At 42.1% G+C, this 26,350-nt stretch overlaps 1 protein-coding gene across 8 annotated transcripts in view; it reads right to left on the bottom strand.

Moving 5' to 3' along the window:
• nexn (nexilin (F actin binding protein)) overlaps positions 1-26,106 on the bottom strand; it is a 58,812-nt gene extending 32,706 nt beyond the window's left edge. For 2 of the 8 annotated variants that reach the window (XM_039736043.1, XM_039736051.1), the window contains exons 1-3: positions 25,812-26,102; positions 13,335-13,412; positions 6,943-7,134 (exon numbers count right to left, since the gene is read on the bottom strand). In XM_039736043.1, coding sequence (XP_039591977.1) covers positions 6,943-7,134; positions 13,335-13,361 — 219 coding nt within the window. In that variant the 5' untranslated portion in view covers positions 13,362-13,412; positions 25,812-26,102. Of the gene's footprint in view, positions 1-6,942; positions 7,135-13,334; positions 13,413-25,811 lie in introns of all 8 variants that reach the window. The other 6 variants (XM_039736044.1, XM_039736046.1, XM_039736047.1 and 3 more) reach the window with 5 other exon arrangements.
• Between the last annotated feature and the right edge of the window lie 244 nt (positions 26,107-26,350).

The raw sequence follows: 26,350 nt of genomic DNA, 5'->3' as shown, positions 1-26,350 counted from the left end.
ACACACTACATTTTTAAGTAAATAAGCAAGCTTGTCTGCCCAGTTAATTTATTTCCTCAGATAATGTAATATGTTTCATCTGATTAGGTATAAATGGAATATGTGAATCATAACATTTTGTGGTCTGCATCACTGCATAAGTCCTGGGGACATCTTTATATGCATTACCTGTGAACACCTTCCAATGTAATGCAGTAAACCAATGGACCACTATCTTCACTGGCTCATCTATGTATTTTCATTCAGGTCAGATTTCCATGAGCTATTTCACCCATTTCTTTCTTTAACCTTTACCATGCCACCATCATAAGAGTACTTTATGCAGCCTACAGAACATCACTTATGGACAACAGCAGACAGTGGTGTGTTAAAGTATTCCTTCACTTGTGCACTTCACAGACACTTGTATGTTAGGTCTCGCCTCTTGACCCCAAATCATCCTGTCGCCTCTCATTCTGCCTAAGAGCTCTGTTATTCTTATAAAATCTTTTGTCATTTTCTAAACCAGGGTCCCTGGGGAGGGAGGCTGGAGCCTGTCCCAGCTGGCATAAGGCAGGAACAAACCCTGGACAGGGTGCCAGTCAGTTGCAGTGACCACATGTACCATCACCCACCAAACACACAAGAGCCAATTTAGCGTCACCAATACACCTAACCTGCATGTCTTTGGATTAGGGGTGGAAACTGGAGCACCCAGAGGAAATCCACACAGAAACAGGATGAAGATGCAAACAACATGCAGTGAGAACCTGCAACGTCAACCCTGGTCTACTTACTGCAAGACAGCAGTGCTACCACCACGCCTCCCTCTTTTAAAAACTTGAAAATCAAATTAGTGTTTAGCAGAAATGTTTCCCTTCTCCCGTACAGGCTACATCTCGGAACATTCTTATGACATTTCTGCAAGTGGGTCCAGTTGTTAAGAAACAACACTTTACTTTATCTAATTCATGCATGCATACATTTCCCAAACCACTTAATCCAATTCTGGGCAAAGCAGGGCCTGAGCCTTTGTCGGCATCACAAGACACAAGATAGCAACCAACATTGGATGTGATGCCAGTTGTCACAGGGCTCAGTACCTCTCAACTACACTGGAAAGTCTGAGTTGCCATTCAACCTAACATGCATATCTTTGAGAAGCAGGAGAGATAAAAGTGCAGCCACACAGAGGTGCAAGTTTGACATACAATAGAAAGTTACTGGCTGAGATTTTACATCCAGTTTTCTGGAGTTCTAACGTTTGGAATTGTTACAGGGGTGAGACCATCATGCAGTGACTGGTTCTGCTAACTCATCATTCCAGGGATCATATTTTAATGTTCACCTCAACTTACTAGCAGTGTAGAGTTTGCACATTCTCATTCTGTGCACAGTTCTGGGAACTGTTTTGTTTCATTCTACACCCCAAAAATGGACATCTTGTGTTGATTGACATTACTTAGTTGCCTGGGTAGGTGAGAGTTGGTGAAGGTGTGCATGCATGACTGCTGTCCCAAATGAGTTTACCTCCTGTTATGTACCTAATCCTTACAGAACAGTTGAGTAGGAACCTATAATGGAAAATGTGGGTTTAGAAGACAAACAGTGGATTTTATATAAATTACACAGTGTATTTCCAATTGTAATTAAGTTGTAATTTAACATGTCAGATTTATTTTAAAGTATATTTACATTTTATATTCTCAAAATCAAAGTTTCTATTCAAGTGGTAATCTGCATGTAAATGACAACTGAGAATAACTTGGGTTCTCAAAATCATGATAGTGACTTGAACTCCTCTATTATTCCGTCCTTTTTCTGACCCTGTGGTGCTTCAGAAGCAGTGGGTGTAAGGCAGCAACCAGTGCAGGACAGGGCATCTCAGGGCATTGCTATATACAGCTCTTTAGAAAAAAAAAAAAAGTCCACCCCTCACAGTGTATCTTCTATCATTTATGAACTTATGGAAATCTCATCTTCATCTGAGTGATATTAATAGATTCATATGACATAAACATAAATAACCTACAACTTGATATTCTCAACCCTGCTTAACCCTATTCAGGGTCTTAGTGCTGCAGCCTATCCTGGCAGCTTCAGGCCTGTCCAGGGAACCGGCGGTAAATGAAACATTAATGCAGGAGTTCCCAGATCCCATCCTGGAGGGCTATAGTGAATGCAGGTTTTCTTAATTGGTGACCTGTTTATGGTGCTAAATTAAGACTCTGATCCCTAAATTATTTCTTTTACAGTAATGAATAAACAATAAAGAGATATAAAATGAGCCAAAACACAACCAGCAAACTGTATCCTTCATGCAATATCTGAAAATAAAGAAAGATGAACGCCTTGGGAATGTTGATCTGCTCAGGTTCCCAAAACATTTTAACAGTGCTCTTAGAAAAGAGAAAATCAACAATTACAGAAATGTATGCCATTGCACAATGAGAGCAGCAATAAGCCATGGAAATAAAGAACGGGTTTAATTAACGACAACACTCGGCGCCTAATTAAGCAACTGGTTGAAGAGTTTGAGGCCCTGACTTAATTGGTCTTCTGTTGGTTCTGTTTGGCTGCCATTTAAGGAAAGAAATGAAAAAAAAATAAAATTCATTCAAAAGAAGTTAATTAGCACCATAAACAGGTTACCATTTAAGAAAAGGGTTAGACAGAAAAACTGCAGCCAGTGTAGCAGTCCAGGACCAGAATTGGGAACCTCTGCATTAATGTGAAATACAATTTTCTGGTCCAGAAAAAAATAACTGGCCACCGTCAGTACCTGGTGGTGCATCAACTGCCAGAGATAACTCTTATGTAAGCAACCAACTGTTAGCTGCCTACACTATGAAGGGGTTTTTGCCTACTTTTCCATTTAGAAGTCCCTCAGCTGTGGAATATTTAAGACATTCTCACATATACAGCCCACCACAAGTCAACTGTCAGTAGTTTAACTGGATCAAGATCTGGGCCTTTGGCTGTGCTATTACAAAACTTTCTTTTGTCATTTCCTTAAGTGTTTCAACATCTATTTTGGGTTCAGTTTTGGCTTTTCGACTGATGGAATGGAATTCTCTTAACCCATTTTCTGGTACAGGACATCCTTTGCCTCGGTGACAGCAATATGGACAGTCCTTGAAGTGGCAACAGAGGCCCAAACAATAATGCTCCTGCCTTTCTGCTGCTCTGAGATTTCTTTTCTTTAAAAGCAGCTTTTGGTTTGTGCCAAACTTAACATCTGGTATAGTAACATAATCAATCCAACACATCTGCATGGAACACGTTGTTCCACAAGCAAGAATCTTTTTTTCAAATGCATCTCCCTTCCATGTCCTTAAAATCTGTTCAGTATTTTTATGAGTCACGCTCCTTGACATTGATTGTGGCAACAGTTACCTTTTCAGTGTGTCTTGTTTCTGCTGTGATAGCTACAGTAATTTTCTTCATTGTGGTGTGGATGAGCCAGTGCCTTCATTTAAGAGAGGCCCACCAAATCAACAAGCCAATTATGAAGGCCGGCTCAGTTTTGGCATGCGTTGTTGACCTGTTGGATATAGTAGTGACGGAGAGAATGGACACGAAACTGGTGGCCATTGTGAACAATGCTGTATGACACACTAGCACTGAGGACTTTCAGCCAATGAATTATAGAGCAGAAGTGTGTCAAGAGGCGCTGCTGGGGCTCCTCCTTATACCTATGGCAACACACCGGCATAATGTCACTTTAGCCAAGTCACAAGTTTGTTGTTTTTGAAGTAATTCTTGTCTGTGTTTGAGGGGGTGGTAGTGGTTGTTATTTCTTGCAATATTTATATGTTTGTTGAGGTTCTACACAAGCTAAATTACTCAGATGGGACAATCTATCCTAATCTAATGTTTACGTAAAGATGGGAATTTCAAGATACTATGTGATGACCTACTGCACATTTCCTCATGGTTTGGTGGATCTGATTCAGATTGTAATCAAGTTAAGGAATGCTTAAGTTAAAGGTATGATAACATTTCCACCATATTTATTTATTTGATTGAGTAATTGCAAAGTACAGCGTTTCATTGTTACTTGACAGATAAAGCTACTTTAATATGTTGATAAGCTTGAAGTGAAGATGAGATTTCTACAGATTCATATTTATTTAAAAGCTACACTGCTTTTTAAGGCTGTACTTCCTCCTGACAGCACTACCTGCATCCACATCTTCTCATACTGGGCACGTTTTAGAGTCAATAATCACCTTTGACTGCATGTGGGAAGAAATTTTTGTGAACCCATTATCACTTTTTATGTTAACTGCAGACTTTTGATTCAGCATGGTTAACTGACTTCAGCTGATACTCCATCATAAAGAATCCTCTGATGGTATTCTGACTTGCCCACCTCAAGCTCACCTGCACTACCCGCAGATCTGAAGGAACTCAGCATTCATACTGCAAGTGCTTTTGACTTCTGGGGCTCTAATGTTGGAGGTCATTTTAACAGCTAGATTGGTTGGTTTATGGATGAATCTGCTTCTCAGAATTTTCCTAATGTGATTCTCCTCACTCGCTTTGTAATTCAGAAAATCTGGAGTGAAACATTACATGTGTAAATTGTTCTTAACAACCCATATGATATCCTGTTGATTGAGGTCCCCAAAGTCTCTTCGTCTCCTGGTTATTGACGTTCACCTCACGGAAGAGCCTCCATGTCTGGTCACTATTCAAGGAGTGCAAGTAGAGGTGGTCCACTCCTACATGTACTTGGGGCTCCACATCAATGACCGGTTGGACTGGTCTGATAACACAGAGGAGCTAAATAAGACAGGGCAGAGCAGGCTCTTGTTTCGTTAAGGATCTTTGTTCGTTTAATGTGTGTAGTAACATCCTTCACACCTTCTATAAGTCTATGATAGCCCATGTGATTTTCTGTGCTGTTGTGAGCTGAGCTGGTAACATCACCTCAAAAGAGACCCAGCAAATCAACAAGCTCGTTAAAAGGGCATACTCGGTTATGGGATGCACTCTTGACCCCCCTGGAGGTCGTGGTGAAGGAGAGAATTAAAACAAAACTGAGTGCCATTATGAACAATGCAGCAAATCCTCTCTCTGACACAACACCACTGAGGACTTTCGGCCAACAAATTGTTCAACAAAAGTGTGTCAAGAAACACCACTCGGGCTCCTTCACACCAACGGGCATAATGCCTCACTGTGACTGCCAAGTCAGAAGTTTTCTTTCATTTTCTTTCTCTTTAGTCACTTTGGTTTGTGTTAAGACCATTGTGTGTGTGTGTGTATACCTATTTATATATTTATTTAAAGACCTTCTGTAAAAAGCCAAATTTCCCCCTGAGGAGAAATAAAGTCCCGAAATAAAGTCCCATCTATCGTGTCTGTGACAATGACATGAGTGACTGAGCCTGACTTATGGCAGTTCTGTCGTAAAATATTTAATTTTCTATCATAAAATGCAAAAGGCAGCAGGTTTTCATTTGTATCAGTGACAAGTAAAATAAGTTTCGGCTGTTTCTTCTTTTGTCATTTTAATGGATTGAAAATTGCAAAGCGTTTGCACTGCTGGCTGCACTCGTCTGTCAACATGCAGTTTCTCATTTATTTAGGTGGAGCTTCTGCTATTTATTTAGGTGGAGCTTCTGTATGTGTCCTCATTGTCTGCTGTTTTGATAAAAGCTGCTTAGAAGAGTGATTGAGATGTAGTCCTGAACTAAATATCTGAATGTGACTTGAAGAGAGAGAAATGACATTAGTCCTGAACTGAGTGCTCCCAGCTTTGGCACTGTAAACCCATCATGTGCTTTAGAGAATAAAGTTGGGTTCCACAGGATTACCACAGTGATGCAGGCCTCTCCGTCTAAGCACACAGGAGAGCTGAAGCAGAATGAACGCTTCTGCAGTTCATTCAACAGTGTCTTGGAGTGGCTGCTGTTTTAATGTGCCTTGATGAAGTTAACATGTTCAACCAAATGTCCCAGTTATGTTGGACAGTAACTTGCTGCATTGGAGATACAACATTAGAATATGACGGAGCAGCGCAAGTAGAACACGTTTGTGTCTGTAGGATGGAGACCGAAAGTGAGAGCTGCCAGCGTTTTCTCATACTAAAGTTCGACCATTCAGCTTGCTTGAGTGTTTTACTGAATAAAAAGAGGTTAGCAACTAAAAGAGCTGGTGTTTGTCAATTTACCCCCTTACACATTATTCAAATTGTAACAATAATCCATTTTGACATGATCTTGAATACCTCAATAGAGAGAGACGGACATGACCAACATAGTGCTTCACCTAATCATGTAAGATATAACTGTTTGCTATTTTAAAGTTGTGCTGAGGTTGACGGTTGTAGTGTAGCAGCTTAGGCAGTGAACATTAAACCACAAGGCTGCCGGTTCAATTCCTGCCTCCAAACCTATGTGAACTCGTCAGCAAGCTACGTAACGTGTGTGTGGTCTAACTGTTACCTTTGTATTTGCAGTGTATTCTGCTCTGCTGAACGTCACCATGGGTAAAAGTGACTGCTAAGGACACACTACTGCATTGTCCAAACCCACTTACTCCACTCTAGGGACATAGAGAGTTAGTCGTACTGTGCAAAAGGCCAGAACCAACCTGCAAATCACTCTGATCTTCAGGTTACAGGAAGAAACTGGACTGTTCAGTAAAGTCCTAAATACACACACACACACACACACAGGAAGACCATGCAAACTCCACACAATGACTGAACTCATTTGAACCCAGGACTCAAGAGCTGTGAGGTAGCAGTAACCAATGAGCGAGCCATCATTCTGCACCATTTCCAGTGAATTATCGTCATCACTGTCATTTTTGTAAGCCACCCAAGATTTATTATCGCTAAAGTGCCTGTATTTTAAAGCATCCGCAACTCTGAGTCTCAAGGTTTTTAAATCCTTGTTCCTCCAAGGTAACAGGCAGACAGGTCATGCAGCAAGAATGTTAAGAATGAACCTCCTGTTTCCTTCGGTTCCACTCTTTTTCTCTAATGTACTGTTCCCTCCTTCTCTGGTGCTCTTCCTGATTTCTTCTTCTGCTTCTTTCCTCCCTTGCCTTTTGCATTGTCTCAAACTTGTTCTTTACATCCCCTTTGCCCAGTTTGGGCACATAGGATTTTGCAATAGGTTTGGAAGAAGTGAGAAGGATCTTCGGAAAAAGAAAAAGACAGACGCACCAGAAGGTAAGAAAGACAAAGCAGAAGAGAGACACACAGAAAGAAAGTTCAGAAATGAAAGGCAGAAAGATCCCACCTAAAAAAAACCTGATCTGCATCCCTTTAGCCTCTCTACACTTCTATATTAAAATGTTAACAGTTGCCTAAATTATTATAAGAATGTGCAAAATTGACAATACACTATTTCAAAAGAACTACCCATACATCACTCTGCCAACTTCTGATACTTGAGAAAACAATTAAAATGTTACTGTATGATTCACATGCCATCTTGATTGTATTTGTTAGTTAATAGAGCTAGCGCAATTATAAGTCCTCGAATAGCAAGAATGTGTTCAAAAGTGTAATGCAAGACACAATTCAAATGCGATAAACAAGCTAAGGCTCACGCTGAAAGTTACATACTGAAAGCAAAGATACCTTCATTTTAAGAACATGTGTCTTGATACATTTTATAAATGTCATGAGAGTTTAATAAGAAATCGCTTATCAATTATTGATCAATCAGTTAATCTTTATGTAGAATTTTTCATGGTAGGTGGCCTGGTAGCACAGTGATTAACGCTTCTACTTCAGGGGCCCTGGGTTTGAATCGGGTGTCTGACTGGTTTGACCATTCTGCCCGTGTCTACTTGAGTTTGTCTCCCTTTACTCAGCCCTTCCACCATTGTCTGTATGGTGTGTGTAGGGTTGTAATGAGCTAGTTTGACATTTTGAAATATCTGAAAAGAAATTTCAAATATCTTGAAAAACAGCTCGACCCATTTCAAGATTTTTATACTTTAAATAAGTTCTGTGTTTTACAAAATATGCAAGAACATGTCAAGATATCGTAAATACATTTTCAGATATCTCAAAATATTGTTATGTGCATTTCAAGATATCTCGAATGTATGTTTGAGGTATGTTGAAATTGATCGTGGATATTTTAAGATATCTTGATATTTTAAGATATTTGATGTTATTTTAAGATTAGTGAACGACGTGGACATGTGGTCCTAAAATTAAATGCTGCAGAAGACGAGATGTAAAGAACAGCAAACTTTCCACCCGCTGTTTGCAAAAGTAAGAGCCTACACTTGATTGTGAGTTCTAAACACACATGCACCACTTCTGGAGGGGGATTACCAATAGATGGGCTGTGCTTTAATTACAATACATTTTTCCTGCCCACCAGGTTGCTGCTACTTACAGTTTTTTTTAAATCCTCAATATATCGAATCATAAGGTTCAGTTTGTCTCGTCTTTATACAGGACATTCTCCTAGAAGCAATGTGGCTTGTCAAAATGCAAATGAAAATAGCATGAACAGAACTGATGGGACCCTTAACTTCATATTTTGTTGCAATCGTTGCAAACAAAGCGACTCCTGGAGCTCTCAGTGAGACTTCTGCTCTGTCCACAGGTAGTTTGGCCAACTCTTCTGCTCCAGCAGTGTCAGGTTTGAAGGGGGTCTTCTCCTGACTTCATGTTTCAGTTCTCTCCATAGATGTTTAATAGGATTCAAATCAGGGCTCATGGAAGGCCGCTTTTGGTTGGTCCAATGGTTCTTAGCCATGTTTGGCTGCTTTTAGCTGTGCGTTTTGGGTCTGTATCTGGTAGCAGGATCCATGTCCCATGACTAAGACAGAGCTTTGACACTGGGCAGTGCATTTCACTCCAGAATGTGTTGATGGTCTTGAGATTTCATTGTTCCTTGCACAGCCTCTAGGTACCCTGTGCCAGGCACAGCAAAGCAGCCCCAAAGCATAACGGAGTCCTCTCCATGTTTCACAGTAGGTGTGGTGTTCTAGTCTTTGAAATAATTTTTTCACTTATGGCCACAGAGCTGATGTGACTTGCCAGAAAGCTCCAGTTTGTCTCGTCTTTCTACAGGACATTCTCCTAGAAGCAATGTGGCTTCTCAAAACGCATTTTAGCACATTCTGTTCTGGCTTTTTTATGTGGAGTCCTCCTGGGTCTTCTTCCATTGAGCACACACTGTCACTCAAAAAGAGATGAACAGTGTGATCAGACACTGATGGACCTCGACCTTGGAGGTCAGCTTGTATCTCCGTGGAAGTTGTCCATTGTCATTATCATTCTGCCCATTTTGTGGTCGATTTTTTTCTCTTGCAGCCACATTCAGGAAGGTTGATTACATTCCCATGGATCTTAAACGTCTTAATAATATTTGCAGCTACTATCACAGGAACATCAAGCTGGTTGGCTGGAGATCGTCTTACAGCCTTTATCTTTAACGTGTGGGGCAGATGATGATACCAAACATCAGGGTGGCAACTTTTCTCCATTTAAGTAGGCTGAATGGCTGATTTCATGATTGGAGACTTGTGGGATACCAATTACAGAAAACAATTATTTATCCTTGAGTACCAACATGTGTCCAGGCCGTTGTAGAATAAGCAATACCTGATCTCTTGTCACACTTGCTTTGCTTTACTCGATGACACATTTGCTTTCCATTTCATCACGTCAGGGGACCTACACCACTTTTCTAATGAGCTTGATTACGAAGACTTTCTGCTTATTTCAAGATATCTTGACTTGTATTTCAGATGTTTCAAATTGCATGGGAGTTTGCTTTAAGGGACCTTGAAATGCAAATGAGATAAGCAGGCCCTGCACTATGCTGTAAGGCGATTTAGTCGAGATGTTCAACTTCAAACTACACTGATGCCCTCCAGTCCACTGTACTGAGTCCTCCTGAGCAACTGAGTGAACCCACTTTTTGCCCAAATGTGAAGAATTCACATTGCATATGTAAAGAGCTGTAGGGGGATCTTATAAGTCATTCTGGGTAAACACGTCTTCAATTTGCTAATGCTAGTAATTGATGAATTTGTATTATTGGTACATCAGCAACTCAGAGTAGCTAAACTTACAAAAATGACCTTGACCAGTTGTTTACAGTGAAATGTTTTTAAATCTTCCAGAGACGTAATGAGTGAATGTCTTTGATATTGTCTCTCCTGTCCTGGTGGTGCTGACACTTTTTAAGGTGTCTGTGATTCAACCTCAGAGAATGGGAGGTGTTGCCAGTGGCAGACTAAGAGCGAGGACTTTGACGCTTTCTGCCAGACTTATTCATCTAAGAGTTGGTGGAGCGCAGACACGTGATTTACAGCAGGTGAATTAGGAGGAAAACATTTTTAACTGTTTCCCATTGTCATTTCAATACTTGAGAATTGCAACATGCATGAAGAAAATTGTGTGTTTGTGTACAGCAAGTCCAAAATTGTTGTATTGCATGTTTTTATAACAGTCTAGTATTTGTAACTGGCTATAGCATGCAGAGCTTACACGAGGAAGTGGCCTGCATGACTGAGATGACATTTTGTGCTCTTGAGATGAACGCAGACTCAGTTAAGGAAATGATGAAAGTGATTGTGATATGCGCACATTACATTTCAATGACTTGTCACACTCTAGATGTCGTAGTTGACCTGTTTTTCCCCTTGGGATTAATAAAGTATCTTATCTATCTATACTTAAGCATTTTAAAGTCTTTAGCTCTTGCTGCAGGAACAGAAGACCATGAATCTATGCCACTGATTTTCTTCCTATTAGTCTGTCAATACCACCTCTTTGTTTGTTCTTGTATTACACTTTTAATTTTATGCTTTTCAGTTTGATGCCATATTATAATCTCATTTATCTTTTAAAACACTTTGAGATGCTACTGGTAATGGCACAATAGGAAATGACTGACTGGATTTGGTGAGTTTAATTCATTCAGTTTAACAAATTACATATGTATGGGTCACACATTTATATAGTATGACATATTACTCAATTCACTAAAATAACATGTCCAGAAAAACTTTGCCATTTGCTCAAAGACCAACACACAGGAGGATACATGGATATTAATCTTCTAATAAGCTGAATAACCTCCCACCCTCCAAAGATGCCAAACCCAACTACATGAGGTCAACAGTGCTTGTTAACAGTAGCATTCTGAACAATATTAAATCATCTACTCTTTAACAAAATAATCAGTTTTACAAACCAGAAACCCTCTTAAAACCCAGTAAGTGTGTCAGAAGTAAAGACCGTGTTATGCACAATGTACACACAAGTTTGGAATCACCCGCAAATGTCCGTGTTTTTGATAGAAATTGACACTTTTTATTAAGGTAACATAAAATTAGATAAAAATACAATATTACTAATAGTGTAAATGGCTATTAGTGCTTGAAATGGATGATTTATAATGTATTATTCACATCTGACTTCTAAGCCCCATTTTCTTTAACCATTTCTCCAGTGCCCTAATGGTAGACTCTCCTAGTTCATTTTTAATTAATCGTGTTTAAATGCTAATTGATTACCTGAGAAAGCTTTGCGTCCATGATAGCACAGCTGAAACTTGTCATTGTCTTCAGTAAACCAAGTGTGCGGGGCAGCCGGCATCCTTACCGGGCCCATCAAGTGGAAGGATGAATGAAGGCAGCTTCTGGAGGGCACTGCCTCCCTCAAACCTCCAGGCGGCAGCTCCCCTGGGCTGCAGCGGTGCCCCGGATTCACACAGAGCATCATGGGACTTGGAGGTTGCTGACTCAGCCCTGTTTGGTTCCATGGGTGCTGCCAGAGGGTGCTGTGGGATTTGGGGAACCCTACTTTGTCAGGCTCCCAATTCACTCAGAAGTGCTCCCAAGCCTATCCTTTGGTTCACTGGAAGTACTCCTGGGTGCGGCATAAAAGAAACTGGCTGCCTCAATCCACGAGCCAGAGTCTGGAGGAATGAGAATGAGGCTTGCGTGGAGGTGACCATGAGAGAGAGAGAGAGAGAGAGAGAGAAGGCAGAAGTATTGCTATTGGGCTTAACTGTACTTGCTGCTGTGGTGGGAAACGCTTGGGGAAGGGTGTCCCACAATAAAAACTCTTTGTGCTTTCATACTTGTGTCAGGTGTTTGGGGAGCTGGAGCATTCAATCTACTGGCCACAAAAGTAAATTGTCTTTTCTTGGGTTTCCGGGTACTGCCATCCTCAACGTTCAATTCTGGGTTCAATAAACCCAAAATGAAACAGCTTTCTAAAGAAACACAGCAGTTAATTGTTGTTTTGGAAAATGAAGGTTATTCCGTGCCACAGATTGCCAAGAAAGGTCAGAATTCATACAAATGTGCTGGCTACTGTCTTGGGAGAAATGGGCAATTGGACGTGACTGGAACAAAGATAAAAGCAGAAGGCCCAGATGTACAACTGCACATCACGGTCCGTAGTTTGAGAAATGGACGCCTTAAGGGTCCTCATTTAGACTTCACTTAACAAACACCAATGTCACCCCCAGCAGTGAAAAGACAACTCCAGGATGCTGAATTTGAGGCAGAATGTCAAAGACAAAGCTGGAAAAAAGGTCAAAATGGGCAATAGTCTGGAATCCCCCAGAAGTCACTGTCCAAAGTCCAGAATTCTTTTGCCTTTTTCTCTTCACTTGTTGTCAGCGTGTACTTTACTTAAGAAGCACCCAACTGAAGACCTGCACAGTGTTCACTTCTCACACTGGACATCTTCTCTTGTGCAGTTGTGCATCTGGGCCTTCCACTTCTTTATCTAGCCAGGTTAGATCCAGCTTGCCCCCCACCCTCACGACACTGATGGACCCCGTTTGTATGGACTCTTACATTTATTGGTCAGCTGTCACTTGGAATTACTTTTCTTTCAAAGAACAGAATCAATAAACCGAGGTGTTTCTTTACAATGCTGTTTTGTTTTGGCGATTTCGAAATCCAGAAATGAACTGTAGGAATGCCAGTACCTTGCAACCCAAGAAAAGACAACTTCCTCGTTTTATTGAATGGTTTCCATTTACACGTCTCTTTAAGGATGAGCTAAGGGAGTTAGGACACTGAAGGAATGGCTGCTGAAAATGGGGCTTTGCAGTCATGTGTGAATAATAAATTAGAAATCAGTCATTTCAAGCAGTAACAGCCATTTGCAACACTAGTAAGGTATCTATTTTAAAATCAATTGAACTTTAATTTTTTTTTTTTTTTTAATATCGATTTCTATCATAACAGTAAGGTGTACGGTTGATTCCAAACTTTTGAAAGCTGGCACATATACAGATTAATATCTCTGCACATTAAAATGCACTTCATATCTGCATTAGTTTGCATTTGTTTAAAGCCCTCCAGAGTAGCCCCCTAGCCAGGCGAGCAGCTCTTACCTCGGTTTTTTGTGCCACATCAGTCATGGCTACGCCTTATAGACACTTTGACTGGGCACTGGACTTGCTTTTGAACACCTACAAATAAACATAAAAGCACATTCAGTTGAATTTATTCATGTAGTATTCATGTAGTAAATTACAGGCACTGAGACTTTTTGCATTTTTATACTGTAATCTGAGCTTTACATGATGCTTATATTAATGAATTTCTGACTGCGAGTCATTCTTGCATATCTCTAAATATACCTGCGGTCCTGTTAGTGAGAGCTTCTTGGTAAATGTTTAGACTTTCTTAACGCTGGATACACAGGGAATTTATTTGAAGTATGGTGGTTAGCACTGCTGCCTCACAACTCTAGGACTTGAACGTCCAGCGCTGTCAGTGTCCGAGTGGAGCTCACGCATTGTTTCTGTGTCAACCTGTGATTTTGAAGGGGTTCTGAAGTCAAGACACACACACACACACACACCTACCTTCTTATGCAGCACTCTGGTACCAGTCTTTAAATTGCTTGTTGTGAATTAGGATTTCTAGAAGTGCCCTGCTATGGCGTGTTGCCTTCTAGAGTCCCATATTCTCAGGATTGGCTCACACCATCCTGCTGTTTGAAATAATCATAATTGTAGAAATATATTTTGAGGAAGGGCTCAGTGAGCTACAGTGTCATGTCCATGGAGGTCACAGTCCGCATTTATTGAAACGATCAAAGCTTCCCAGGCTGCAGCTTCAGTATATTCCTTTAGCACAGAAGATTAAAATCCTGGAATACTCCGAGCAGTAGATTATTTATTTTTCAACATCAACGTTTCTTAGCTAACTTTATAATTAGCACTATAATGAACATCACTGTACCATAATGTACATCCATCCATCCATTTTCCAACCCGTTGAGTCCGAACACAGGGTCACGGTGGTCTGCTGGAGCCAATCCCAACCAACGCAGGGCGCAAGGCAGGAACCAATCAGGGCAGGGAGCCAACCATAATGTACAATCCTTATTAATTTATAAACCTGTAAATTGTCGGTCACATTATTTACAATGTCGTCATTATTTTTAGGTTCACCAGAGCCAGTCCAGTATAAATCTAAACTGAAAATAAGTGGGTCATTTATAAATTTTCTACCATTGCACATTTTAATGGTTTATGTGTTTTTTTTATTATTTATGAGATACAAATGTATACTTTCAGTCATTTAATTTTTTCTCATTGTAGTTTTTTTTTTTTGTAGTTTGCTTTGCTTCACCATTTGCTCATGAAAAGCGTCCATTATGAAGGTGACTGAGAACATAAGCAGTACGCGGGTGGGCACTCTCAGACCCTTAGTATTGGTGCCCCTCTCTTGTGTTACACATTCACCCCATAGCTGGCAATGGAACGGGATTGATATGTAAAAATCTGGGCTGTTTGATGAGGTTAAAGGATTTACATTCAAAATGTGCCTCGCAGTTAGGAGACCTGGGTTTGCTTCCCGGGTCCTTCCTGCGTGGAGTTTGCATGTTCTGCCCTGACTCTGGGTTTCCTCCCACAGTTCAAAGACATGCAGGTTAGGTGGATTGGCGATTTGAAATTGTTTAGTGTGTGCTTGGGGCGGGCGTGTGTGTGTATATGTGTGTGCGTGCGCGCCCTGCCCAGGGTTTGTTTCCTGCCTTGCGCCCTGTGTGGGCTGGGATTGGCTCCAGCAGACCCCTGTGACCCTGTAGTTAGGATACAGCGGGTTGGATAATGGATGGACATTCAAAATGGACACCAGTAGAGCAGCTACATTTACTTATTTGGTCAACGCCTTTATTCAAGGAGGTTTACAATTGGTTCCATTTCTCTTTGGTTTTCCAATTAGAGCACAGGCAGGTCATGTGACTTGCACAGTGTCATTAGTAGGATTTGAACCCACAACTTAAGAGTCTGAAGTCCAAAACCTTAACCACTACACCACCCTGCCTGCTTAGAGCACAGTGCACAGATGTTAGGAAAAATGTGACTTTTGTTTTGTGCAGTATTTTTTTATAAATACGTTCAGTTTCTTTTACACCGACCTGGGGCTTCATGTATAAAACTTTGAGAGTGAAAGTATGTGCACGTCAAAAAATTGTGTACACCCCAAAAATATCAGATTTGTAAAACCTGGTGTACGCATATTTCTACACAATTTAACCTTTATAAATCACAATCACTTTGTAAATGTGCGTATGGGAATGTGCCTCGAACAAAAGCCCTGAAACCGCCATATATGTAGCATGCTGATCAGCCTCAAACAAGTGCAATCACAAGGCCCCAGAACTCCACTGGCTGCCCAAGCAGCCCCTTGCCTGACACATCGAAACTCCACTTGCATTCAAAAGAGTCTGTGAGTGCAGAATCATCATGTGTGGCATTATGGCGCCTCTCCTCTGTGTTCTGTGGGTCAGGGAAAGGTGCGAGGCACCAGCATCTGAATGGGTAGCCATTATCACCTTTATCACACATGATTGCTGTTACAATGTCTAGTACAAGCCGTCTGAAAAACTAAAGGTCAGCTAGTTATCTTACCGACAAGCCAGCCTCCATGTTCAGCACCATCGCATCTGTCTAAACTGCTTTGTCTCTAAATAAATGAATTGCAGGCTGACCCAGGACACAGAGACGTAAGGTTTCTCAGCCACCTCTTGCCATTACAGATGACTTGTGCATTAATGGAATGTCTCTGCTCACAGTTAACATAAGTAACTTCATCCTCACTCGGTGCCCTTATTGCAATGCGAGTGCAGTATAATGCGTTAAGAGAACCGGACACAGCTGCATATTGCACTATTATGTTGGTCAAAACCTGCTGTGTTTTACATGTGCACCCACACCAAAATGGATGTAACTCCTCACCAGACAGCTAATGGCTTCCAGCACAGCAGGTACGACGGAGTGAAGCTTAGCGGAAATATTCCCGACCAGTCCGTCAGTTCCCCAAGAAGGGACAACAAGTAGCTGATATAAACTGAGGAAAAATTTAAGAAGTTCTTCAGTGCAAATACGCAGCACTGGCCCTCTTAAAGGGAACTGAAATCCAGTCGTCACATCATATTCATCACTATTCTTTGCCACAAAAATGCACATTGTAATAACAGTTTGGTGATATGAATTATTACACGTGTGAGTGTTCATTTAGCTCAGCGGTTCTCAAATTTCTTTAGAATTTCTTGCATGGCGGTCCCCTTAAAATTATATTCAAATCAAAATCAATGGAACGACCAGATCATCAAGACTCTTCTTCATTGTCGATTTTTTAAACCGCCTCTTAGCAATTTAAGACTTTATTTTGAATTGTGGATCATCATTATGGACATTTTTCCTTCATTTTATTTTGAATTGTCTCATTATGAACATTTCACAACTTAAAAACACAAAAAATGTCAAATGTGTTGTTTGTCGATTATCTGTATCCACCTTTAGCTGAAAAACTGTTCGAGTGTTTTGATGCTACGAAAGAATCGATAATTTTTGATTATGATAAAAATAATAAGGGCTGGTTTGTGCTGAGGGATAATGGTGGGAAAACAATGCGGTGGCAGCGAATAACGGAACAGCGGATTAGTGGTCGGGTCTGGGTGGTGGGGGTAACGACGGAGCTCAGTCACTTACTTCTCCTCGGATGGTAAGGGTTAATAATTATAAAAGTATAAATATGCAATAATTTCTCACGGTCCCACCGACAGCGGACCCCAGTTTGAGAACCACTGATTTAGCTGGTTTGGCTGCGTTCCCCTACTTGATCAAGGGTGTCGTCATTTTTTTGACATGTTGCATACAATTGGCTCAAAGTTGCCATAAATATGCCTAAGTTCCCTTGTCAGGTCTTCTTTTATAAACCCTGACTTTTTTGTAAGTATGTACATTTCAAGACTCCTTTTTCTAAATACACAAGCTTCATAAATAAGGCCGCTGGTCACTATGACCTTTGCTGAATTTCCTAATTTGTGAGGAGTTTTCTTCCACTTCCAAAAGTCTGACAGGTGGCTTTAAACTGTCATAATGAATGTGATGGAGAACTCCTACCTCTACAGGCTCCTGAGGAGCCGCATTACATGATTTACACATACAGTATGTAAACAAGGGCACCAGATGAGACCACCCGGGGCAAGACCAGGGTACACTTGAGGGTGCACAGTTCTCACTTAGCCTTCGTTGTGAATTCTACAGGAAGAGCTGGAAACTGCAGCTGAGGTCTGAGAGGGCATCTCTGTCACGCTTGGCTTGTTCTCAACACAGTCTTCACTGGGCCTGGGAGACGGAGAGTGGGTTTGACTCGCGTGTGTCTGTGTGTGTGCGCGCGCGTTCATGAGTATACCTGGCGGCCATTATGTACATACAGTATGTTACATCAGTAATTACAAATTAAATTTGTTATTCATACATCAATGTAATGCGCAGTACCTCTGTATTTGTCGCTTAGTCGGCTGCCTCAGAGTTCCATTAGCAAGTACAACATGAACTTATCTTATGCTGTTGAGGAGTGGGGTAGGCTGTCAGAACGCAATCTGTGTTTTGGTTCGATTTTGAGCTCGGTTACCTTCAGTGCACACTGTGTTATTCCAATGTTCCCATGGGCTTCCTTCTGCAGACATGACATAACCTTATAAACTGGCACAGTTTGAGTGTCTCTGCCAGGTTTGGCCCCCAGTCTTCACAGTTTACTCTGAGCCGTAAACCAGAAAATAGATGACTATTGAAATAGATGACTATTTACTCTTTAAAACAAGTGTGCAGCTCTGTGATGCATGAGATAATGTGTCATTCCCACACTTCGTCTTCTTCTGCTAACTATTTGGACCATAGCAAAGCAGACAGCTTTGGGGTAGAAGGGGTCGAATCTGTGTTTACTCTTCTGTCTGGCCTTGACATGATCCTAAAGGTTTATTATTCTAATATCAACATGATAAATGTCTACTCGCTTTCTCACTCCAATGATCCACGGTGGACCCGTGGATGAAGGTAAGAAACTGACCGGAATGTTAAACTCATTAGCACCGCATTGCCTGCTTCCTGTGACATTTGAGAAAGCCATTTTCTTGTTTGATTCATAATAATAATTCACTACTTTCATGTAGCACGTTTTCTCACTACTCAAAGCTCTTCAGTGAGTGGGGAGCCACTTCAACTACCACTAATATGAAGCAGCCACCTGGACGATGTGACGACAGCCATTTTTATGTTCACCACACATCACCTGTTAAGTGGTGAAGGGGTGGGAGAGACAGTCAGTCATTGACAATGGATGGTCGGAATGGATGAGGTCGTGGTGGGCATAGACATAGAATTACTAGACGCCACATGACCAGCAGCATCGCACGTCAACGTTGCCGCCATATTGTGAGTAGCACTGCTGCGGAGTGAAGTAATGAATACTGTAATATGTTGTTTGGGATTGTACAAACCGCTGTACGCTCCAAACCAGATCCCAGGGGATTACATTTCATAGGTAAGGCTGAACAATTATTTTGGTTATATTTGGCCATTAGAAAATCCCATTTTATAATCTTAGCACTCAAGGTCACCTTACAATAAAATTAAACAACATAAGTAAAATTAAAACAAGAGAATGATAAATCAAAAAGCAATAATCAGAAAACAAACAAAGATAACTGGCAGTAACAGTGCAAAATTCACAACTGGTATGCCAGTTTGAAAATATAAGTTTTGAGGGCAGTTTTAAAATGTGTTATTGAATTGAGCTGACGTACAGTATGTGAGAGGTTAAGAGAATACCCGAGTTGAGGAGCACTACGAGAGACGCTCGAGCTCCCATAGCACTGAGTCTGATGTGCAGTACAGAAAGTAGAGCTGCAGATGAGGATCTGAGTGAGCAAGAGGGAGTGCAAGTCTGGAGGAGATCAGTGAGGTTGTGGAGAGCTTTAAATGTTCAGAGCAGTGTTTAGTATTGTATTCTGTAGTTAACAGGGAGCCAGTTGAGAGAGAATAGGTGTAATATGTTCAGTGGATTTAGAACAACAGGTTATTAACCTGGCAGCAGAGTTTTGAAGAAGTTGTAAGCGATGGATAAGTTTTTGTGAGATGCCAGATAGAATAGCATTACAGTAATCTATACGTGAGGTGACTCGGGCATTAACCAATACTTCAGTACTGTGTTGCGTAAGAACAGGACATCTAGAAATGTTTCAGGGATGGAAGAAGGCAGTCTGAGAAATGTTACTTACTGTATATGGAAGGAATTATTTAATATTATTATTATTTAATAATTGCCATTATTCGTGTATAAATGGATATAAATAATTGTATTTAAACGATTCGACAAAATCTGTCGTATGTAAACGATACTGTTTTAAATGTTATCGTTTTTCCATCAGAAAACCCGTTTTCCATGACTACCTGTATTAATTTAAATGGCACTTTTGCCACTCACAATATGGAGGACGTGCTGACTTATCGTGTCGACTGGACAACACAGTGAATGCGGCGTCTATCTATATCTGTCTATGGTGGTGGGCAATTTAGCCATTGGGCTACACCCTACTCTTCATAAAGGATGCTAAGGGATCTTTAATGACCACAGAGACTCAGCACCTCAGTTTTAAGTCTCATCCAAAGGATGACGCCATTTTTTTCAGCACAGTGTCCCCAGTCACTGCACTGCAGTCCACATTCAAACCACAGGGTAGGCGCCCCCTGCTGGCATCACCAACATCTCTTACAGTAGCAACCCAAGCTTTTTCCTGGTTGGTCTGCCATCCAAGTACTGGCCGGGCCTGAACATGCTTAGCTTCAGGTGTGGATGACCTTCTCTGAAGTGCATGTGGTGTGGCTGCTAGCATACTGAGATGATCCTGCTTGAAAAAATGGTCTTATTTTGATTAAACAAATTATTTCATTTAAAGTTGGAAATCAACAACTGCGCAAAATTAGGACAGTCTTTAATGAACAGGAGACCTAAACTCATGAACGAGTGAAGCAGTGGGGTCACCAGTTGTCACATAAGGCAGAAAATAATCGTGAAGCATTATCAGTGAGGTTGTGGCCATTGCAGCCCTTCCATTCGTAGCCTTAGGTTGATGTTGTATTTAAGCAGTTACTAAGATGCTGTTCTTATAGAGGACCTACCTTATGGTCCACTCAGATGTTATCTTTGTTTTATTTCAATTTATAGATCATGCAGCAGAATTAATCGCAGATTTAGAATTTGGCCATTTGCATTACATTTTTTTCAGGACAGCTCACAGCATAAGTCAGGAAGCTGCCTTAGATGAGCGCAACATAATTAGTGTCTCAAATTCAAAGGCAAGCACAGTAAAGAGGCCCGGGTTCAAGTCCTGGGCCCTCCCTGTGTGGACTTTGCTTGTTCTCCCTCTGTCTCTGTGGGCTTCTTCCTGGTTTGTTCCTGGCTAGGTTAGGCTCCAGTGCCCCTGTGACCCTTGTGTGGATTAAGCGGGTCAGAAAATTCAACATAAAGGGAAGAGGAAATGTCAGAATCCAACACAGCAAGTACAGAATTGAGAAGAATTCAATACAGACACAGAATTGTAGTGAAGAGAACTGGAATAGATCTGCACTATTTTGAAAATCAGAATATGTCTTTTTAACTGTTTTGCTGTTTGTGTGCGCATGTAAGGTTTTATTAGTGTGTGGCAGAAGGACTGAGGTGAGAGAACATACACAGAGTGTTACCTCCCCTGGAACACTAGATGGCAGCCCCACTGGGACAATGACCACGTTAACACTTGTTCAGTTCTGGGACACCACCTAGACAGCTGGGCGCAAGACAGGAGTGTACCTAGGATCGTCTTTAACAGGGCACCCAATTTAGTTTGCACCAGTTACCCTACTGTATGTATTTTTGGGATGTATGAGGAGTACCCTGAGAAAAGCCCCAATCAACCCCCCCGGCATTGTGCCACCCCCACCTCATCCCTTTAAATGTATTGGCAGATTATTTATGGGGGACACAATATTTAGTGCACAGGCATGCTTTAAATTTAGTTGCTGGCCAGACCCCTCTGTCCATGTGAAGTGAGAAGCACTCGGACCTCTCTTTTAGGGGGTCTTGTTACCGAACTCTCTTAGTGCATCAAGCTCTGTTTGCTGTGAGCCTCAGGGCTACAAGTTATAATTTGAGTGACACTTTCACACCTTTAATTGTGCTAAATGATTTTCTAATTTCTTCATTGGTACCTTCAGACTAAAATACTAAAGGTTGTGCACTGTAGCTGTCTACCCATTTATAAATCTGCTTAATGTAGCACTGTGGGTGGGCACACTGATCCTTACCGGGGGTACCACCAGCTTTGGCAATTTAATCCCCTCTAGCCTTTATTAAAGGTGCTGCAGCTTGAAAGCTCCTTGTCGAGCTCTTTGGATGGTGGTGGTCAGCTATTCCCACTCCACTTGGAGTTGTCTTTAACTGTCCGCTGACATTGCACCTTCTTCGGTCACCTTCACATGATGGCCCTTCCTCCTCTTGCAGTCTGTTGATGAAGTGCTTATTCTTCATCCCTTCTAGCTCTGACTCGTGAAATGGGCTTCTTTTCAGACTTTGTGCCAACTGTGCTGCATGTGTTCTCACTTGAACCTCCTTATGTCATCATGTCACCCTGGAACTGTCACAACTATCCCCCCCCAGATATTCTCACACACTCCCCCATCCCAAACCCCCGGGGTGTGATTCTCAGCTACCTCTGGCCATTAGAAACGTATCCTCAGACTCGACCACTTCCAGTTAGCTTTTAAGGATCCTGCTTTTTTAGATTGGATCGGCCTCACTTTTGTGCTGTTCAGTTTATTCTTTTGTTGTTCGGTCTTGTTGTACGTTTTTATTCTTATTAATTGTTTTTATTCCGTCATCTGCTACCGTCTTGTCATATCAGCATTCCATGGAAGACAGCGGGTGCACAGCTGAGCACACATCCACACCTGCTCAAGTCACACCAAGCTGGAGTCGCCAGTCTTGTCGCTTCCTAAAGCAGCCGCGGTCATTTTCTGTGGACTTTCACATCTGCCAGAGCTGCTTTGTGGTTGTTGAATGTGTTAGGAAAGCAGGAAGCCGTCGAAGAGGAGCGCCAGGTGCACACGACGCCATGTCAGCTGTCTGCTTGGGTGGGTGCCCCCCCCACCCCACGGTGTTTATGTAGTGAACTGAGAGGGAAAAAAAAATGTACCAGGCAGCAAGGCTGTAAACCATCAGCTTGTGCCCACCACTGACAGTAGAAACCATTCAAATGGTGATCAGGTGCAAAGCATTTGCTAAATAAAACTACGCCAATGATGGAGAAATGAATTGGCGAAAGAAACAGAATGGAATGATGAAGTGCACGACATGGAGGAGCCAAACGAAGAAGGGAGCTCATTCTGATGACAATTTGTTAAAATGATTTTGTACGATTAAATCTCGATCCTCCTTTCTCAATTATCTGCTAGGCCAACGCTGTGGTCAGTACTGCAGAGATCTACTGTAGCTTCACCGGGTGAGATTCCAGGCCCAGGCGGCAGTCCATGAAGAGCTCGTCTGAGTCTCTGTGGAGCTTCCACCGCCAACCCAAAAATGTTACACTTTAGAACGGGCGTCGTGTAGTCCACTAGACGGGCAGCCTGCTTCACTCTTAAAAGTGCTGGTTCTTCATTGGCACTTTACTGGGTCATGTGATTCTTCATAGAACTATTGTCTGACAAAGCATCGTTTCATTCTGGGATGGGTTCTTTACATGTGACCTTAGTTCTTTGTGCTTTGAAAAACTTTCTAATGTGTCTTTAAAGTCTGGCAGGCTACCCAGCAGGACCCTAACAGATTATGAAAGCCTGGACTTGGTCAGGGTTAACGTATGCAACAAGAGTCCTTTTAAAATCCTGACCCATTGGTATTTCACAAATCTGTCACCATCTATTCATGGCCTGTCACAGCTAAATAATTAAAGGTTCAGTCTGGGACTTTCACACGTGGAAGGGTCTTTAGGGACCCAAAATGGTTCACCTGTGGCATCGCCCTAAAGATCCGCTCTGGCACCTTTTATTTCTAAGCGTGATTCTCCCAGCACCCCAAAACTAGATTAAGCAGAGTCGGTTGTGGTCCACTGTAAACTGCCACACTTTGTTACAATGACAATGAGTGTCTGGTGCATTCTGGTCCCAAACCATTTGGGCCCTCACAAAAGCGAAGAGGACAGGATTAATCCGTATCACCAAAGTTTCCTTTCATCTCAGGTTTGTAGAAATGGCTGCTGCAGATAAATTGAGGCCCACATTATGACCCACCAAGCTTGATAAAGTCACAGAACCTTACACTGGGTGGGATGACCAAGGGGGGCCCAGAAGGTGTCACTGCATTGACCTGCTAACATTTTCAGTGTCTTTATTGTGCTGTTGAAGTATGAATGCAGACAGTTATTTGGTGGACGTTATTCTTCAAAGATAAGGCTAGTAGAATTACGTGAGACCACAAGTGATGGGTGCGAGGAATCGAACATGGCACTATTTTCCCTATAGCTGCATAAGCAAAATTAACATCAAGTTCGGAGTATTACAAGCTCATTCTTTTGGCTCTTCTGTCCAACTCACATTTCCCACCTGAGTAGTTTAAGGGGGCTGTAGGGTGCTGGAGCTGGGATGAGGCAGGACTGGATGCCAGTATGCGCCATGCACACTTGTGGCCAGTAAGCTAACCTGCACACCACACGGACACAAGGAGAACCAGGACCAGGAAACCGCCACCAGTTTTTCCAAACCTGTTTCTTTCAATGCAGATTTTGAGCCACCGCCAGCTGATGGGCCATGCGCAGCGTTGGGGGGGATTGGGGCGCCTTAAGAGAAGCCCACTGAGACATGGGGATTGGGGGGCATACAAAGTCCACAAAGGACTGGGCTCTGCACTTAGGAGGCCGGGGCTGCTGAGCAGCTGCAGTAAATTTAAGGAGTGTTGAAACAGACCCCTCGTGTCACTTGTGACCAAACTGGCTTAGAGAAAGTGCTGGGGTCTAATCATTAATGTAGAATTTTTTAATGCATATCCACTAAAAGCAGCAGGTTTCTTTTTCTAACTTTATTTATGAGTATAATATTGCTTTATGGTTTTTGTAAATTATGTATGGCAAAAAAGAGTTGTGCCATTGTGTGCAACATTAAGATGCCATTGCCTGCATATGAATGAGTACGCATTGTGAAGCAAATAGACGAAAAGAAATTGTCTCTTAGATGGACAAAAGCAACAGCTTTTTATGTCTTGCTCTAGGCTTGCGGATGTATGAAAACATTAAAAGGCAGAAGAGAACAAACAGATACAGAAATGAAAATACCCAAGCAAAGTTAAAACATATGTTGGTTTTGGCCGTTCTTGCACGTTTTTAATATTGTTGGCCCTATTAGAACTGAGGCGTGTTTGATATTTGTATTTATTTATTTAGGTTTTGCTCAGTCATGTATGACGGGATGATGGTAATATTTATATCTCCTCATTGAAGACCCCCGTGTCCGAGCCCCTCGCTCCAGGCTGTCCGGTGCCGTTTGTTGTCGGCCACCGTTAAAGCGCTTGTATTGCTGCCATCTAGTGGTCGCAGTGCAGCACTGCCATCTTGCGCAAGTACGACTTTTTTGAAAGTGCGTCGGGGAAAAAAGTAAATAAAATAAAAACGTGCTTTGTGGTGAAAAAGTGTTAACATGGCGATTATTTAGAACTTAGGACATTGCGAGTTTACGAAGTTGGTTTCACGCGTCTTTGAACAGGCTAGCAGTCTACTGACTAAAATTCGCAGTATCGCAGAAATTTAAGGTGGAACGGAATCCAAATATGTATCGGGCGAATAAATAGCCAACTTCAGCCTCCTCTGACTACGGCAGCTGTTACCCCTTAATAGAAAAGTAAGTCCGTCCGTCCATCCATTACGAGTCGACCGATGTCTACATCGGGTTCGTGACAGAAAACCAACCCAGTGTTTAGTACGTGGTGGACCACCCTCAACGAGTCAATGCCGCCGTTAATTTCATGATCCCAAGACTGTGCTGGGAGATGAAACCCACGTGGGGACGAGGTGACTGTGAAGGTTAACGGGCTTTGAGTTGGCACCCTCATCGCTGCGCCACCCGTCCCCACATGTGCTCTGCTCCGCTCACTGCTGCTGGCTTTTCAAAGTGAATTCATTCGCCCTATACAGCTCCTTGCGTGTTTTGAAGGTCTTCTAAGAAAATACTAATCTAAAAGTGACGTTCTGTATTTATTAGACTATGGTTTAAAAGTAACGGGAATTTACGCGTCGCACCTTTTCATATAAGCTGGAAAGTTTTTTTGGTGGCAATCGAGGGTGACCTGATTCCATGCCAATAAAATCTAAAAACGATCAGACTCGGCTGCGAAGCGTAGGCGCTATATAACCACCTCGAGTACAATATATGTGCCGGTCAGATTACACGTACAGATCTGGAAACGCGTCTGACGAGAGCAATGGGAAAATCTACTTTAGTGAGCAACATCTTCAAAAGGTAGTTTAAAAAAAATCAATGGATACTTACCTTTCTTAAACAGGTACGTCCGTCAGGTTTTGTTATTTTATCCCCCCAAATTGATATCCTTGCGGCACAGAAGACTGGGCTTCGGTAAATAAATAAAGCGAATAAACTCCAATCCAGTGTGGCCGATGCGGAGACAAGCGCGCTGCCTGTGAGTCCAACTCAATGTCGTTCGGGTGAAGTTACGTCTCAGGCAGTCTCTGCTTTCCATAAAAGTCCTGAATCTCACACCATCTACCGCATTCCTGACGATCCGGGGCTTCAGCTGTTCCAACAGACACACACACACACACACACGGTTCTCCCTGTCCATCCAATCCCCCTGCCCCCTTGGTTCAGGACAGCCATCGGTCTGCAGTGTGGAGACGCCACCCCTCTGCCAGCTCAGTGCTCGTGTCGCGTCGCGTCGCCTGGCCGAGGGCTCACACCAGAGGAGTGCTGTGCATTGGAGTGCCCGAGTTTGCTGCTTTCTAGTGAAAGGCACTACCATGAAATCAAAATCGATCGAATGGTAATTGACTCACGTCAGCTTCAACGTGCCA

The sequence above is a fragment of the Polypterus senegalus genome, chromosome 14, assembly GCF_016835505.1.
Source record: "Polypterus senegalus isolate Bchr_013 chromosome 14, ASM1683550v1, whole genome shotgun sequence".
In the NCBI taxonomy this organism is placed as follows: Eukaryota; Metazoa; Chordata; class Cladistia; order Polypteriformes; family Polypteridae; genus Polypterus; species Polypterus senegalus.
Note: the sequence above shows the minus strand (reverse complement) of the source record. Positions and strands in the feature narration are given on the sequence as shown.